The sequence below is a fragment of the Pyrus communis genome, chromosome 14 (genome assembly GCF_041283825.1).
Source record: "Pyrus communis isolate YQ-2024b chromosome 14, ASM4128382v1, whole genome shotgun sequence".
Classification (NCBI taxonomy): Eukaryota; Viridiplantae; Streptophyta; class Magnoliopsida; order Rosales; family Rosaceae; genus Pyrus; species Pyrus communis.
This window is the reverse complement of record NC_142578.1, coordinates 24,781,135-24,798,448: the sequence shown is the minus strand read 5'-3', so window position 1 is coordinate 24,798,448 and position 17,314 is coordinate 24,781,135. Positions and strand designations below refer to the sequence as shown.

Sequence of the window (17,314 nt, the reverse complement as noted above, 5' to 3'; positions counted from 1 at the left end):
GCAAAGAAGCTGTTTCCATGACTCGAATCTGTGACCTTTCGATCACAAAGGAGAAACCTTTCCATTACGCCAAGGCTTGCCCTCTAAGCAGAGAATTACTGAATGCAAAAGTAGTTTTGGCTTTCCTTTACCTAGAGTTATGTTACATACTTTGAGTGTAAGAATGATGCAACGAAGACTCACTCTGTGTCTGTTTGGGTACAAATTTCGGGTGTGAGACATGGGAGGATGTCTTGGGTGTTCCATATGACATATAGTTCCAGTTATCCATTTAGTTAAAAACTGGTACTATAATTTCTATCTCATATCTTGTTGTATAGTTTTGATTTTTTTATATGAAGGTTTAGGTGTTTCTACATAGGGCTCGAGCTTATGCAAATTGCTGAACCATCGAAGGTTTATAAACGAGGTATAGACTAATTTTCAGTGTTCTACAAGTTATATCAGTTTTTCACCAGTATAAAACAATCTAATGCTGAGAAGATTTTTGATACGAGACTCAAATGGTGTGTTATATGCAAAAGTAATCCATACGATTAACTTTTCAATTCATCGACTTTTTGAGTTTTTCTTCATACTCCGGATCTTTTATAAGTTCTAATTCCTCATTTTTTTTCTCCAGTCAAGAGAGTTTGAGTGCTTCTTTTCCGTGCAGGAAGCTAGGTTACTGTATCAAGGGAACATTTATTTGGGTGGCGATTTAAGCCTGTGGAGTTCTTGTTTTCTTTCGGTTTTTCTTTCACATGCCTAATAGGAGAAGAGTGTGAAACGATGGCGATTGGTAAAGAATAGTCCTAAGCAGCAGTAAATCAGCTCTGGAATGCTACCAAAACCACCACGATTGGTATATGAAATACAATAAAGGCAACTTAAGCTATTCTTCTAGGACACACACACACACATAAGCAATTTTATTGGAGCAAGCAAGTGGACTTATTCTATCATTCCATTATGGGAAGTTTCAAGAGGCTTTCTTAATGGGAGGACTAACACCACCACCACCACAATATGTAATAATTTGGAAGTTATTAATTAGCACTTAAAAAATGGACTCCTCGTTTTTTCATTCAGGAGGAGTGTATAATGACTATTTTGGCATGCCAATAACAGTAGATATGCTTTGTATTTCTTTTTTCTACCTTTTTTGTGATTTGGCAGGTGAGGCTGGAAGCTTAAGGGGCCAACTCTTAGAGTCATATATTTATTGCCACATCACGCTTTCGTCATATTACATGCTCGTTGGTATTTGGACCTAATATGTCAAACTGCTTACTCGCTTTTGATATTTGTTGTCACGCAACATTTCTTCCCCTCTTTACCACAAAGTTGTATGAAAATTCTTGGAAATTTGAATCTTTAGTTTAAGCAGGAAATCTCTAGCTAGGTCATGGTTAAATCATCTCTAATTAATTAACCTTTTGTTTTTTCACTTGCATGTTTTGTTTTCCTTTTTCCTTTTTTTTGGGGCTTGGTTGTGACTTCTTGTGTACGTGAGAGATATGCATGAGACTAAGCTTCTGAATGACTTGCAGATTCTATTATTAGAATTAACATACCAATTAGAGAATGGATTCATAACTTGTACGTGAGAAGGGAAAGAAAAGCTGTGTATTTCTAGTCTTTTTCATGGATCTTTGTTTACTTTATATGTATGTTACAGAAAACCGATCAAGCGGAGAGATACTTGTTTTCTTTTCTTCTTTCCCTTTTCGTTTTGGTAGAAGGGATCAGGATACAATGCTACATATATTAAGGATTATACTATTGCTAGTCTACTTCAGGTATGCTTTCGAGAGCAGGCTTCCACCCTTCACAGTTACCATCAACGTTGAAGCTGTTACTGTTACTCTTATCTATGCCTTTTTCTTCACTTTGAAGCCGAGAAACCATTTCATCAAGAACTGCAACTCCTCCCTTTGTCAACATCTCCTGCAATTCTTTCTTGCTTATAACCAACTTAATCCTTACAACTTTAGTTTCTTGTTCAGGTTCAGGCCGTTCGGCTTCAGGCTCCGAAAATCTCACCTTCTTCTGGGAAGCCTTTTTGGGCGGTGGCAAAGGGAGAGGTACGAGATAGTAGAGATGACCACCAAGCAGCTTGGAGTCTGGCTGGAGATGCTGGTAGTTTGGAGCCGTCTCAGATATTGCATGCCCCGAAAACTCCGACAGCACCTGGTAAACTTTCATGTCTGCGCTGTACTCTAGGATCTTCCCATCAGGTCTCATAATCTTTGTAACATTTTCTTGCATAACCAAGCAATTCCCCATGCTTGTGTTTTATCACAACTTGGAAAACAAAACTGTGGTTTGAAAAGTTGGGTGTCATGAGTGAGGGCTGGTGGGAATATAGATGGGGTGTATATAAAGGAGATGGATACAATCCTCCCCTTCATATTGCTCAATATTACAGATATGCCTTGTTTCTCCCTGGACCCCACCTTTTTTAATTTTTATTTGAGCATTAAGCTATGGACTTGTAGAGTTGAAGACTGATGAGTCAATATTATATTATCTATACTACCCTATTCTTAATATGTTTTGATAATTATTTTGGTAGAATCTTGATATTTTGCTTTATATTTTCAATATAGGACATTTAACTTCTTCTGAAGCAAAACATGATCAAATAGATGAATTTTAAAGTGATTCAAATTGGAGGACGTTCGTGAGTAGCTTAGCTTGATTCTATCAAAATATCAGATTTTTCCACCAAGCGGTTATTTTCTGGCTAAGAAATAAAGAAGCAGTGCGCGGTGCTAGAAAGTGACTTTTTGGGCTTAATTGTGATTTTTTGAGCCCAAGATGACGTTTGATGGATTCGTGGCCTTCTGGAGAAGTGTTCAGAATAGTCCAAGCTTTAAATCTAGCTATTTTGGACGAGTTTTGGAGTATATATGGGTCCAAAACATGGTTGTGCAGATTTTGGACTGATTATCATAGTCAATTTAAGATTATGTTTCCTAATTTATTTGGTTTCCTACTTTTATTTGGTTTCTTAGTTTTATTATAAGTCCTTTTCTAGGAAGGATTGGATTTTCTAGGTAGCACCTTCTTCTTCTTTATGCAATATTGGAAAGAGGAATTTGGCAAAAGCTTAGAGATTTTCAGATTTTATTCTACAAGGTGCTTTCATTCTTTTTTTTAGTTTAATAAAACTCTTTTGATTTTAATTATGAATATGCGTAACTAACTTTCTTTTGCTAGGGCGATGCCTTGAGCCTTAGCATGAATTTGTAGTTTTTATTTAATTGCTTATCATATTATGCATGCATACTTTGAATTATTAATCACTGTGTTTAAATTGTCTTTGTGTCTTAATGCTCGCGACCATTAGGATGTTTAGATAAGTAATTAGATGCAATTCGGTTGGAATACCACCGGAGGATTGAGTATTGCTTCTTGTGATTGATAGTTGTAATTTCACCTAGGGCGAATGCCACGTCTTAGGAGTTGCATGGTTTTTCAAAAGCTTTTCACAAAGTGTAATGAGTCATGCATGTTTATATTTGATTTGAATACCACAGACAGATTGCATATTTGATATACGTTCTAACTTGAATACCACGAGTAGAATATGCATTAGCAAAACTTAACCTTCAAAGTTGCATGGGTAATTCATAAGTAATTAGTAAATCTACATAGGATTGTTAAGGGGATGGCGGAATCCTAGTGCTTTTCCAAATTTATTTCTCAAAACCTTTTCTTTTTTATCTGATTTCTTCTTAATTGGTTACTACTTGTTTTTTTTCTAAATTACTTTTATTAAATTCGTTTTTATTACATTTATACTCAAAATCAACATTTTTCAATCTTTGTTTTCAAATAATTAACTAAGATTTTGATTTTGCATAAATTGTTTTAAATAATCTTTGTGGGAACGACCTTGCATGAGCATTTTTACTACACCTATCTTGTTCTCTTGCAAGTATTTTGTGTGATTTTAACCTCTTTGCACTTGTACTAAAAATCTTGTCAATGACCAAGTCCAAGTGGGTAAAGTAATCATAGATGTTGGATACACACTTGATTTGGGCGTGGATGAAACGGTTGGTGAGTAAGAAATGGGGTAAATATATAACATAACAAAACAAAACATCATGGGTGGCTTAGAATAGGATTAGTACTAAGCAAATCTGCAATGATGAAAGCAAAAATATGTTTATTCTCCTATCTCTTTACTGTTGTGTGAGTCGACTCACGGAGTCGTAAGACTACACGTCAAATCATTATATTGAGTCGATTATCAATGAACTTTATCATGCAAGAGAAACTCTCTTGCCATTGTAACCAAGACATAATCACAACAACATCATTCCCTTAATAAATACTTGTCATGTGCACGATGCTTGCCACATACTAACTCCGATTACGAGAGAATTTTTCGTACTGTTTATTTGCTGTTGAGTGAATCGACTCATCAAGTGATAAGACTCAGTCAAACCTGTGTTTAAGTGGGTTATCACCAGACCCTATCACACGGTAAAAGATCAGCTAAGATCCAGCGTAGGGCCACTATAACAAAAGGATCCAAGTGGTTGACTCCTTTTGTTGACTTGTTTTTTGTTTTTGCAGCATTTGATGTTATCTTAAAATGCTTCCAGCAGTTGCATTATAACATGCCTCATTTAGGTCGGTATGGCTGGAAGCCATGAAAGTTACAGAAACCGTTTTCCTGTTTCTTGTGTCTCACTCAGTGTGGATGCCAAATTAAAAGGCATCTTTTTATGTTGTACATAAATGGTGTAAACCAGAATACAGGAAAATGGCCACTTGTCCGTACACTGAATCCAGAAAAGCCAGACTTGAACGTCATTCAAAGGTTCATGTCCAACTCTAGCTTTGTGGTGGTAAATTATATGGTAGGATTATTGTGAGAAATTAGATTTTATACTTGAACTTAACGTATCCATACTGTGATTATGACCAATACTTTCTGATCATATTAAAATGACGAGGGAAATGATATCACGAACTATTTTTCTTTCCCTTGACACGCTTATTTAATTTTGTTCGTTTACATTTTATGTATTCAGCTTGATGGTCAGAAATAAAAAAAAAAGGTTCAAAATAAATTAAAAGTCTGTATTGTTGAAACGAGAATGAATGTGAGTAGAGAAATGAAAATACGCATATGAAGTGACACACAAAATAAGAACGGAATAAATTTTAATTTGTTTTCACTTACACGTTTTTGTTTTCATATAATCAATGATTACACGTTTTTGTTTTCATATAATCTCATTGATTTCTTACTCCTCCCCTCCCCACTTATTCGGTTACTTCCCTCATCCGTCTCAATCCCTCATTTTCTTCATCAATTTTCCCTCTATTTTTAGTATAAAAAATTATTTTTTAAACTAAAAATCGAAATAATGATCGCATATTAACTGTTTATTCAGTTTGATATTTACCACAATAAGACAATTTTAGATGAGACAGACTGCTCAAGAACCTTTTGTGCTGTGCTTATCATTTTTAACCTAAACGTCCATGTCAAGAGAAATACGCGTCAGTTAGGCATTGCTCTGCCGTTCACGGCTCACACTGGTCCATTTGAGGCGCACTGAGGATCCCAGTGAGGTTAAACCAGTTTGCAGCACTTTCTACTTGCCCTGCAACTTGACTGCTTGAGCCTAAACCCGAGAAAGTATTTGGTGTACTCGGAACAACGCTAGTTGATGTTACTGTTTTAATCAGACTTTAACGCGGCTAAGAGTCAGAATATATAAATCCACTTGTTTGCTTATATTATAATACGTCAAATTATATACTATGTGATAAGTGTTCTTAGTGTATGTACAAATTTCTCATAAAAAAATCAAATGGTAAAACAAAAAGAGAGAAAATTGGCTTCACACAATTGTAGAGGAACAGAAAATAGTTGTGGCCAATTCATCAAACTTCATGCTTATGATCACGAACTGTTTTGTGTAGGCATCCTCCACGATTTTGTGGAATCGAGTATCTCTCAAACGAAAAGGGTGGAATTGTGATTTAGAACAAGAATTTGGTCAATTGAAAAAGATATAAAGTTAATCGTTGATGAGCTATGAAAGGGGCTGCGATCCACTTGAGAGCTATAGGGCATGAACCATGGTGATAAAAATTAAAGAGTAAGCATCAGTTGTTTTTTTTCAGTAGTGGTGAATTGATGTTGTCAACACGCATGCTTGATATATGAATTTATGGTAATTCTCTTTTTTTATTAGTGGAGGTAGAAATTATCACCTTTTACTTTAGAAATACCAAGCAAGAAAAGTAAAAATTGACAATGATTTCTCTCTAACTTGATATTTAACTGAGGCAAATACCCCTACCTATTAATTTCTTTTTTTTTTTTAGTTTATCTTTTGTAAACATTTAGGAATACTATTTTTGGCTGAAGAAAGAAAGCATTAAAACGAAAAACCTCGCGAGCATCCAGATCTGTTACAATCAAATAAGAAAGTTGTCATGGCTTGAACAAAGAGTTCTTGATCCCAAATATACATAGTAGGAAGGGAAATACCTGGATTAGTTACTGCATCTACTACAAACTTCGCCTCTCGATTGACATGCCTCTCTATGTTATACACTAAAATGAAGAAGCCAAATATTTAGGAATTTTATTCTGGATAAAAATTGGGAAATATACAGAAAACACATGTAAATGTAGAAGTGTATTCCTTAATGCTTATGCCATTGAGTTATTCTGAAAACATTTTCTGACAATTCAAGAGTTAGTGCTTAATATTGTATTAGATCCAATAAGAATATGTTTTACGTTTAGTAATTATGTCTTACATTTTAATGATTTCACGGCTGACCTTGTCAAGTCATATTTTTTTTTTTTGGTTATAGTCAAGTCTTATATTGATAATGGCATTATGCATAAGAGATTTTTCAATGTGATCGGAACACGGAATGATACATCACATGTCACTATAGAAATTGTGGGATATGTGTGATAAAAAATTAGTAACTTACAAAATTAAACTTCCCAACACTTATATAATAACACGTGGTGTACTACTCGTGTTCCGGTCACAATAAAAAATCTCTCCATTATGCATGCCACTAAAGAAGTTAATAATATTAATTTGATCTTCTTGCATTTAAGATGATGTATTTAGTTTTTTGTTCTCTTTCCATGGTGGTGGTAGAAATAATGACAATGATGATGGTAGTGAAGATGATGTTGAATTAAATCAAAAAATTATGTGAATGGATCGAAATAACATTTTATAAGTTGTGACTCATTATGAAATGACGTTGTTATTGTTCAAATCAAATGGAAGGATGCAACTTTTGCCTTTTAATTGAAGAATGCAACTATTGACACTTAAAAAAGTCACAACCATTCTGAAGAGCCACTTTTGCATCTATATAAAGGCAACATCTCATTTGAGTTATTAGTCAGTTAAATTAATTGAGTCATTCATGCTCAAGTAAGTCTTTGAGAGAGTTCAACACAATCATGGGTCGTCGAAGCCCTATAATTTGGTGTGTTAATGTAGTAAGGAGGTGGTTATTGTATCTTGAGATTGAGAAATAAGCATCAATTAACTATGAACACTGTAGTAGGAAATATATTGTCTTTAGGAGAGAGATACAAGTTCTTGACCCAGAGCATACTTTCAGTATTTTCTAATCCATATTCATGTGCATATTGAATAGTATTTGTTTATGAGTGTGTGGCAGTGTGCAATAAATTTGTGTATTTATTTGCCTAATAATTTATAATTTTTATATGATTAATAGAAATTAGACCATAATTTCCAACAGATGAATATTTGGCTATAAACTCCATTTTAGATGCCTTGATAAATATTTTAGTGGTAGCTTAAGCTTGAAAACAAATTATAAAAATTGACGGTAAATCTTGGAGAAATTTTAAAATTTTTGATGTCACTACTAGGAAAGAGAATCGAACGTAGATCTTTTCTAGTATTGAAATAAGAAGTTTGATTCGATCATTTACGTAAGTTGATGGTTTCTGCTTCAACTTTGAGAGATGATTATAAACTTTTTATACTAAAAAAGGGAGGTCATTGACAATATTCAACAATTAAATTTGTTTATTTTAAACAATGAGAAGATAAAGATTGCTTGGTAGACAAACCAATACAATAGATAGTGAAAGTGCCATTCTTCACGAAATATTTGTAAAAGAAACCGTGGAACTTTTATTATATTCTGAATGGAAAATCTGCCTTCCATAAACAAATAAAAATGGAAAATCTATCTTCAGAACTGACGATATATATATACCCGAGTTTCAATCCCCACAGGGCCACAGTACATTGTAACTTGTACACCTCTGTGTTGAAAAGAAATATGTTTTCTTTGTACATTTCATACAGACTTTCTAGCCATTTTTTTAAATCAAAATTTAGAAACATAGTTGCCCCCTCAAGAAGTGCTCTAGCCCTCTCGACATCCTTGGAGCAATATTCAAACCCTTTCTTAAGACTGTTTGAGTAGTTCTCGAACCTCCTTCGAGGCTGTTTGAGCAGTGCTCGATCCCAATATAGTAAATAATGAGATATAGTTGTTGGCAATGGCTACTTTTCAACATGAAATCTCTGTCGTTTACTTCAAGCCCTATAAGTTTTGAAACTTGAAGATATTCTAGAATGCAAGTAAGAATACAACGCACGCAGCTCTCTCTTTGCTCATGAGCTTTAAGTTTTTTGCGTTACTGACAGATTTAGGATGTATGGTGCCCTTGTGATTATGTCAGCCTGATGAATGAAAGTACTTTCTGCCACCTCTGCAATAGAAAAATACTTACTACTATTTAATTCGATCTACCATGCAAAAGTATGGTTTTTTTATATGTTTTTGCATGCTTCATTCTGTTTCACGAAACTTATAATTTTTCTTTCAAATTTCCATGCTTTTGCTTTCTAATTAACATATACATTTTGACTCTAAGGCCCATGAACGGCAGATTCTTTGTGAACAAGGAATAATTGGCTATATATATGTGTGTGTGTGCGCGCGCGCGCATGCTGCTGCTATATTAATATGAAAGAGGAAAGATCCTCTTCTAATTCCTTCATGTAGGAAAATTATTGTCTTTTTCTGAACCCAAAGTGGAAAGGCAACTGTACTTTACCCATTAGATTTGACACAATAGTATTCCTTTCTCATTCACATCTGGTATATAGTCTAAAAGCACTTCTCCTTTTGGACAAAAGCAGCTTCCTGGGCTGAATTTGCTTCCAACATTCACTCCTTTCTCTTGTTACTTTGTGGCTTCTAGATTGGGTCAAGGAGGGGGACCATGGTCGGGCTTACATGGCACCCCAGAGCATGGCACTTCCCTCCCAACGGTTGGACGGTGCCACCCCAGTAGAGTTACCATCATTTGGCTCGTTATTTTTGACCTGATTAGTTGATAATTAAGTGTCTCATTAGTCACTTGATTATGAAGCTTTTGTGACTATCAGCGAAGATTATTTTTTTTATACACACACACACACACACACACACACACACACACACGGTCTTGGATAATGACAAGTGTCACTCACATTCACATATCCTTGCCAGGTGTAATGACCGTGTAAAAACAATGAAAAGGTTTGAAGGATTTCTGAGAAATGTTAGAGAGAAGAGAGAGGGAAAAACTCAGTTGAATACCATGAGTGAATTAAAAGATATCTTAGAAATGCCTAACAACTTTGCTTTTGTGGTAAACCAACTAATGACAGAATTATTAAACTACCCTTTCTTACAAACCCACCTGTATATTTCTAACAAACTTAATCCATACAACCAACTTATAACAACCAATTGCCACATGTATATTATGGTTATTACTCCCCCCTCAAACATAGCTTGCTATCTTCTAGCTTAGTTTGCTACAATGTTGTTGGAAGTCCCAAACCAAGGTGTCTGCAATGCTTGAGAAACACCGAACTGTGTAGACCTTTGGTAAAGACATTTGCAACTTGATCTTCTGTTGGAATGTAGTGCACACTTACACCTCCCTTTTGCACTTTCTCTCAAACGAAATGGTAATCCGTGTCAAGATGCTTAATCTTGGAGTGAAACACTGGATTGGAACTTAATGTCAAAGCTGACAGATTGTCACAATGAAGTGATGGTGGTTTTGATAAGAATTGATGAATGTCTCTGAACATAGATCGGATCCAAAACACATCAACTGCACAATGAGCTAATGCTTTGTACTCAGCTTCTGTTGAACTTCTCAAGATTGTTGCTTGCATCTTTGACTGCCTTGAAATTGGAGTGGATCCTAAATAAACTACAAAACCAGAAATTGATCTTCTAGTGTTGATGTCTGCGACCCAACCAAAATCTGAATAAGCAGTGACTTGAAATTCTATGCTCTTTGTATACTGTAAATCCATAGTTTATGGTCCCTTGCACATACTTGATTATTCTTTTAACTAATAACATAAATACTAAACTACCCCTTCTTACAAACCCACCTATTTCTAACAAACTTAATCCATACAACCAACTTATAACAACCAATTGCCACATGTACATATTATGGTTATTAAGGTGTCCCGTGTATATGCTGGTTGTGATGTGAGGCAAGGATATAGTCTCTAAAGTTACATTCCCTTATATTCGATGGTTCTACCACTAATTGCATTGAAATTTTGTATGTGTGTGTATATATATAACACTAATTAGATTGCGCAGAATTAACAAGTGGTTATGTCGCTTTTCTCGTGTGATGAGATATAGAGAAAAATGCTCCGCCTGGTGTAGGCAAGGTTTCTATATCCTCCTGATCATGACATTTTCGTAAGTTCTGGTAGGGTTCAATATTTTGAGAGACATGCAGACATTGCAGCTTGGATGGTGATGCTTAATTAAACTAATTAGTTATATCATTTTAACCAATATGATAAATTCAGAGTTATACAAATTGGGCAGAGAAAAGAAGCAGGTAAACTATATATTAGTTGCACATGTGCATACCGGGATCTTTCTAAAGATAATGGTGTAAAAAAAATTGTATATGTTCATCTCATGCAAGCAGTAAATTAAATTGAGACTTTCACAGGTATTAACCCCTTCATTTGAATATTTGTAGACAGTACACTTGAACAACGTTATCCAACGTTCCCATACACACACACATACACGCTAGTTTCGTATCTATATATTTGATTCAAAACCCTCCAAACCCTCCCAATCCTAACGGCTAAACCCTTCTATGAGTACCATTCAAATTTTCATCGATCTTAGCTAGTTTTCTATACTATATATGTATGATCAAACTAGGGTTGATATATCCTCTCAAAAGCACTAACTGTATCAATTATTCAAGTACAAATCATATAATAGAGTATTTTATAAAATTTACGTGGATGAAAAGACAAAACAATCCACTCTTCTTAGAATGGAAAGAGAGAGAGAGAGAGAGAGAGAGAGAGAGAGAGAGAGAGGGAGAGAGAGTAGAGAGAATTGAATAAGACACTAATGCATGGTGGTGGGAAGGCAACCAAAGTCGGCCGCCCCATTACTGGCTGGCCTTGGTCACGACTCACTGCTCTCAGAAGTAGTTGCTATATATGAAGTGAATCCTGAGCCTTGTTCTGTACAAGAGTTTGAATCCAAATAGGGGTTATCTTCTCATCTCCCAGTGGGAAGAGTTGACATTAGATAAAAGATCCTTTAGGCTTTTGAAAGTTTGGGTATAAATTTCCACATATTTTTGTTAGAACATGGAATACCATTCTCTAACATTCCAAAAAGGAAACTTTTTTCTTTTACCTAATTAAAGCTTCATCTGTGGCCAATAAAGTACCTTTTTTCTTGTACCTATTTTTTTTTTTTTTTCATATTAATTAGGATTGGCCAAAAGGAGCGTTCGGTCTAGTCATTTTTCGCGTGCATAGCGCTATCCCTAACAACTTTCTGACATGAAATCACATAGAGTAAACCTTTTCAGACATCAACTCCGCGTATCGGTCACTCGCAGTGGCGGGATCCGCACCAACGATCCATTAACCAAGTGGGGCAGATAATTAAAGCCCATGAATTTTTGGGCTTTGAGAGGGCCTATATAAAGAGGAAGACAAACCAAACAAAAGGGTTGGATCACTACAAGAAAAATGGACTAAGAACACAATTGATTTGTGCCCTTCTCATTTTTATTGAGCACAAATACATATTTGTGCTTTTTAAATTCCCATTGAGTACCAAAATCATGTGCCCTCTAACATAAAAGCACATTAGTTTGTATTGGGTATTTGTGCCTACTAAAATTTGAACAAAAAATTTTGTGTCCAGCTTGCATGTCAAAGATGGAATTTTTTTTTATTAATTTACACACACACAATAAAGGCTTTTTTGCCCTCTATTTTAATATATTTTAATATAAAAAAATATTTTTGTGTCCTTTACATTTACTTTTTCCTATTCCCAACTATTTTTTCCCTATTCACAATTTGTGAAAATATCTAATTGCAACCAACTTGAATTATTAGTGAGGCATTTAGATTGAGATGCCTCATTTTACTATTTCTTTTATTAAACATTTGGGTGTTTTAGACGCCATTGCATTTAAATAAATGGACCACAATTCTTGAAAAACAGTGATTGATATTTCTATGTTTCTGGAAATTAACTGTTTAAGTCATCAATATTTTGGAAGGTCTTGTTTGGTTTTGTACATACATGTTAATAGTTGTTCATGCAATTCTCTCTCTCTCTCTCTCTCTCTCTCTCTCTCTCTCTCTCTCTTTCAATTTTATTCTCACATCTTACCATATAAATCAATGTACAAATGTCAACAAAATTATGAAAATGTACCCATAGTACCTGTAAAACAAATGTACACAATTATTTGTAATACCCTATGTATTTTTAGAGGTATGATTTGGTTATTCATTTTTGTATGATTATGTGGAACTCGTTGGAAAACAAATAAGATGGTGGGTAATTTCGTCTTTTGCGGGACTTTCGAGTTCAAGACACTTGGTGATAAATATTATATTATATTTAAATAATACTTATTGTAATGAACGCATGGTCACAAACGGATGTGAATTCGGAGTTAGAACGAGTAAGTTACGAATTTTTACAGTTAGAGGGCCGAATGGTAATTTTGGGAGGGAGTATTCTAGAAGCCAAAGGCTTCTCTCTTCTTTATTTTTTCTTTCTCGACAGGTAGATGCAGCAAGGATGCTGCGGTGTTCTTCTCCCCCTTAATTCTTCTTCACTCCAAAAATATTAACTTTCTCATATGGTAATGAAATCACGCATGGTTGAAGGCTATGTATTCATAGCGAAGCCTTCTTCAAATTGATACCAAACCACATGCTGGAACCAAGCGTGCTCATATATTGAAGCCTAGAAGTTTCAACGGGTTTTGTGGTTTTTTCGCCGATTCCGGCCAACATCGCCGGAGATGGGTCTCGATCCAAGAGAGAAAAATACTCCTTTCATCATGCACTTCCAGGATATGTAAGTGGATCTCTCGAATTCCAAGTCTCATTTTTGAACAAGTTTGAGATTTAAGTGTTATACTCGAAATTTTGGGGTTCTTGTTAAGGATTCGTGGTGATGAAGTTGATGTAAGAGCGTAGTAGCGAAGTGGTAGATTGGTGAACAACTTTGGAGGAGTTTGGAGGTGAGAACCCAAGAAACCCCATCATATTTTCTTCTTGGTTCTAATAGATGAGTTAATTTATGTTGAGTTCTTGGTGTAAGTTGGATGAATTTGTGTGGATTTTTAAACTTGCAACTAAAGTAGCAAAGAATTGGGTTAAGTTGATGAGTAGGCTTGTGGTGAGCCTCACCTTGGATTTTGGGTGATCTTTGGCTAATTTTATTCATGTTGGACTTGATGGAGGAATTATAAGAAAGTTGTGGAATCTAGTTATGTATATATAATTCTTTGTTGAGTATTAATCCATTATTTTATTAATTTTCTAATGGATTTTTGTGTCCTGTGGGACCCACCCACGTGGGTCTTCACCCTTCCCCGTGCTCTTACTCCTTTATGCACTCCATCACTCTTCCGTCTCCCTCCTTCATGCAATCCTCTTTCTCACTAACTTTCTCTCTCTACTTCTTCAGACCTTTTTTCTGTCATCTCCCTCACCATCTCTGTGCTCATTGTACAGAAAACCGCAGCATCCATCTCCACCTTAGTCGCCACTCCAGCGAACCATCACCCAAACACTACACTGCCACCCTCGCTCTCTCACAATCTTTATGTCTCTCCCTCTCGACTTCTTCCTTGACACAGAAAAGCACAAAAGCAATCACGGCGGCAGAGCTGCCGATCTCCGGCGAGGCAACCACTAGCCTCACCTTTCTCTCCTCACTGTAGACTCCCCATTACCTTTTGCTTTCTAAAAACCGAAACTGACACGACAAATTGACAAGCTCCATCACGGCTTGACTCCCCAACAAGACTTTCCGTCGAATCCAGTATGGATGAGTCTCGAAAACACCTTAGTTAGGTTCTTTAAGTTGTTAGAGACATTTTCGTGCACTGCATGCCTGATTTGGTTAAGGTTAGATGCAGTTTCAACTCAGGGGACAAATTCCCCAGATTTTCGACGAGGGCTATGATTTTTAGGCTATCATCGGCCACCCAATGGCCCTGAAGAAGGTAAATTTCGAATACTTACCATTGTAGCTTTGTTTTAGCCTTTGAATTGTTGAAAATGGTTGTGTTTTGGACCAAAACAGACTCTGAAACCCCTAGTGTGGCTGCAGGTCGCACTGTCGCTGCATGTGGTATTGTTGTGGATGGCGCGTGGAGCAGAGACGCCTCCATTGGAAGGATTATTGCTTGAAAGGATGAATATACGTTTTCAAATGTTTGTTTCATGTTGTAGGGTATTTCGAATTTGTTATTTTTATTTTTTCAAAAATTTAATTGATAGGGCACAATTACAAAAATTGGTGCTAACGTGAATTTGAAATAGCATTTGACACATGTGTTAGAACAGGGCACAAAAAAAACTTCATTTGTGCGCAACTCTTTGAGCACATATGGTCGTATCGTGCCCTCTAATCAAAGGGCATGCTTATAGAGGGCACATATATAGTTTAGTTGCTGCATTGTTATGATTGCTCTATGGACACATATGTTGGTGCCCCTTGACCTCATAGGGCACAAATAACTTTTTGTGCACACTGACCATATTTTTTGTAGTGGATCCAAGAGAGAGAGGGAAAGATTTCTACTACTTTCAGTTGAGATATTGCGTAACACCACCCAACAAATGTATAGCATACATTCTTAATGGACTTGTCAATTTATTCGGGCGAACCATTTAATATTGTGGTTTTCATATTTACAGTACTATAGTACACCCGCCAAGGGTTAACTGCACTGGTCATTTGTTGACCTCCCACATTTGAGCTTTAAGAAAACAAGAAAACAACTTGACTAAAAAACAATACGATAAAACAAGTTCAAGTTGGCTATTATCATGTTCGCGTCATTGTTGTGTCAACCTATTTAACATAATTAACAAACAATTTGTGTTTCGATTCAATCCACCTAACTTGAAAATAACATGGTTTAGCAGGTTCACATAACTCTGGTAATTCGTATATAATCAATATAACTTAAATAACAAGAAAGAACCCATGTAAATTAATGATTAAATGACAGCTTTATCCTGTTTATTTGATGTAGACAATATACTTTTTGGTTAGTTCTTATACTCATGAACGTTAACATGTTTAATAATCGAGTTGTGTTTGGGTTTGAAAAAAGAAAACAATTAGTAATCATGTGTTCCGCTTGACCCTAGTTAGTCGTGTTCGTGTGGACACGTACGAACCCGACACATGAACACAAACAACCACTTTTTGTAGGGTACATGGTAGTGTAAATTAAAAACAATAAATTTATTTAAACACACAAAAATATTAACACGATCTCTAATATACCTTATCATTATGTACGAGACCTACCTATATTTAAATGTGTATTAGTAAGTATGTTAATTTGTGTGACTAACAAGCATTACTAGAAAACTAATCCCACAACAACATAAAAAGCAATATCTTCACAACCAACGCAAGCAAAGGAAGCTCTAAGGCCTCGTTTGGCAGCTCGCACTGTAATGATTATTTTTGTCGGATAGGATAAATAAGCATCGGATAGTACTGACTAAATTAGTCGGTTGTTTGGTGCAATATCAGACTAATGACTGTATTATTTATACTGTGTTTGGTACTGAATCGGATAAGAAAGGGGAAGAATTTTTTTTTTTTTACAAGTTTCACATCTCAAATACCGATCATACTTCTCATTCAAGTTGTAGAACGCATTAATCTCTATCAAAAACATATGCCCAAATTCTCACAAACTCTTTTTCTTGCTCGTGAAGATGACGAGTTTCACATCTCAAACACTAATCATACTTCTCATTCAAGTTGCCCTTCTTCCAATGTTGCTCCATTGCAGGGTTTTCTTCCCAATGGATGCCAATCTCATCACCCAAACATGCAGAGTCTGTCCTCTTTCTCTTCCACTGGGTGGGTTGGGATCGAAATTCCAGAAAATGGTTTGAAGGTTTTGGATAAGAGAATCGCAAGGATTCAAGAAAAAAGGAAATGGCCTTTGAGAGCTTCGAGTCTCAGGTATTCAACCCCAACAACAAATCCTAAATTAGAAAATTCTAATTAAAACACAAAATTACATAATCAATTACATAATTACAGAGAAAACAATAACTAGATTCAAACAATTGAAAGAAAATTGCAAGAAAAATAGAAGGAGGGAGAAGAATACAGGGAGGGGCGGAACCTAGGAAGAAGAAGAAGAAGAATGAGAAGACAAACTTGGGAGTGGTTCATCTGGAGAGGACCGGTGCGGTTGGAGAGGAAGGAGAGAGCGAGAGTGCGTTTTCAGGAGGAAGGAGATAGCGAGGGTGCGTTCTCAGGAAGCCGACTAAATTGTACCATGGTTTTAGAGGGGATAAGAAAACGAGTGCTTACCGTATAAAACAAGTGGGCCCGCATTATTTAATCCGGTGGCTATCTAATATGAACGAACACCAAACACCGTAGTCCGTATTATTAATCCTATCCGGTGTACCAAATACGGCCTAAGTTATTAATTTAATTTCACTTAAAAAGTTATTAATTTAATTTCTCTTTTTTCTTCTAATTGGAAATGGATGGAATTGAAATATGCCTTTTTGCCTATATTGGTGGCTTTGGAGCTGTATTGAATTGTCTCATTGAGTTTGAGATATTCTAATTGAATTTGACATGTACAATGTCAGTTGTGTTTTGCATTGTTTCTAAAGCAGATGAGAGGAGGATTCTGCCAACCAATCACATATTTTGCGGAATTATCCATAATTTC

At 35.7% G+C, this 17,314-nt stretch overlaps 1 protein-coding gene across 1 annotated transcript; it reads right to left on the bottom strand.

Annotated features, from left to right (window-relative positions):
* Positions 1-1,579: 1,579 nt before the first annotated feature.
* Positions 1,580-2,320, bottom strand: LOC137712088 (uncharacterized). Its single transcript, XM_068451233.2, has one exon. It carries the CDS (start codon positions 2,266-2,268, stop codon positions 1,768-1,770), a length of 501 nt encoding a protein of 166 aa, XP_068307334.2. The 5' UTR covers positions 2,269-2,320; the 3' UTR covers positions 1,580-1,767.
* Positions 2,321-17,314: the final 14,994 nt, after the last annotated feature.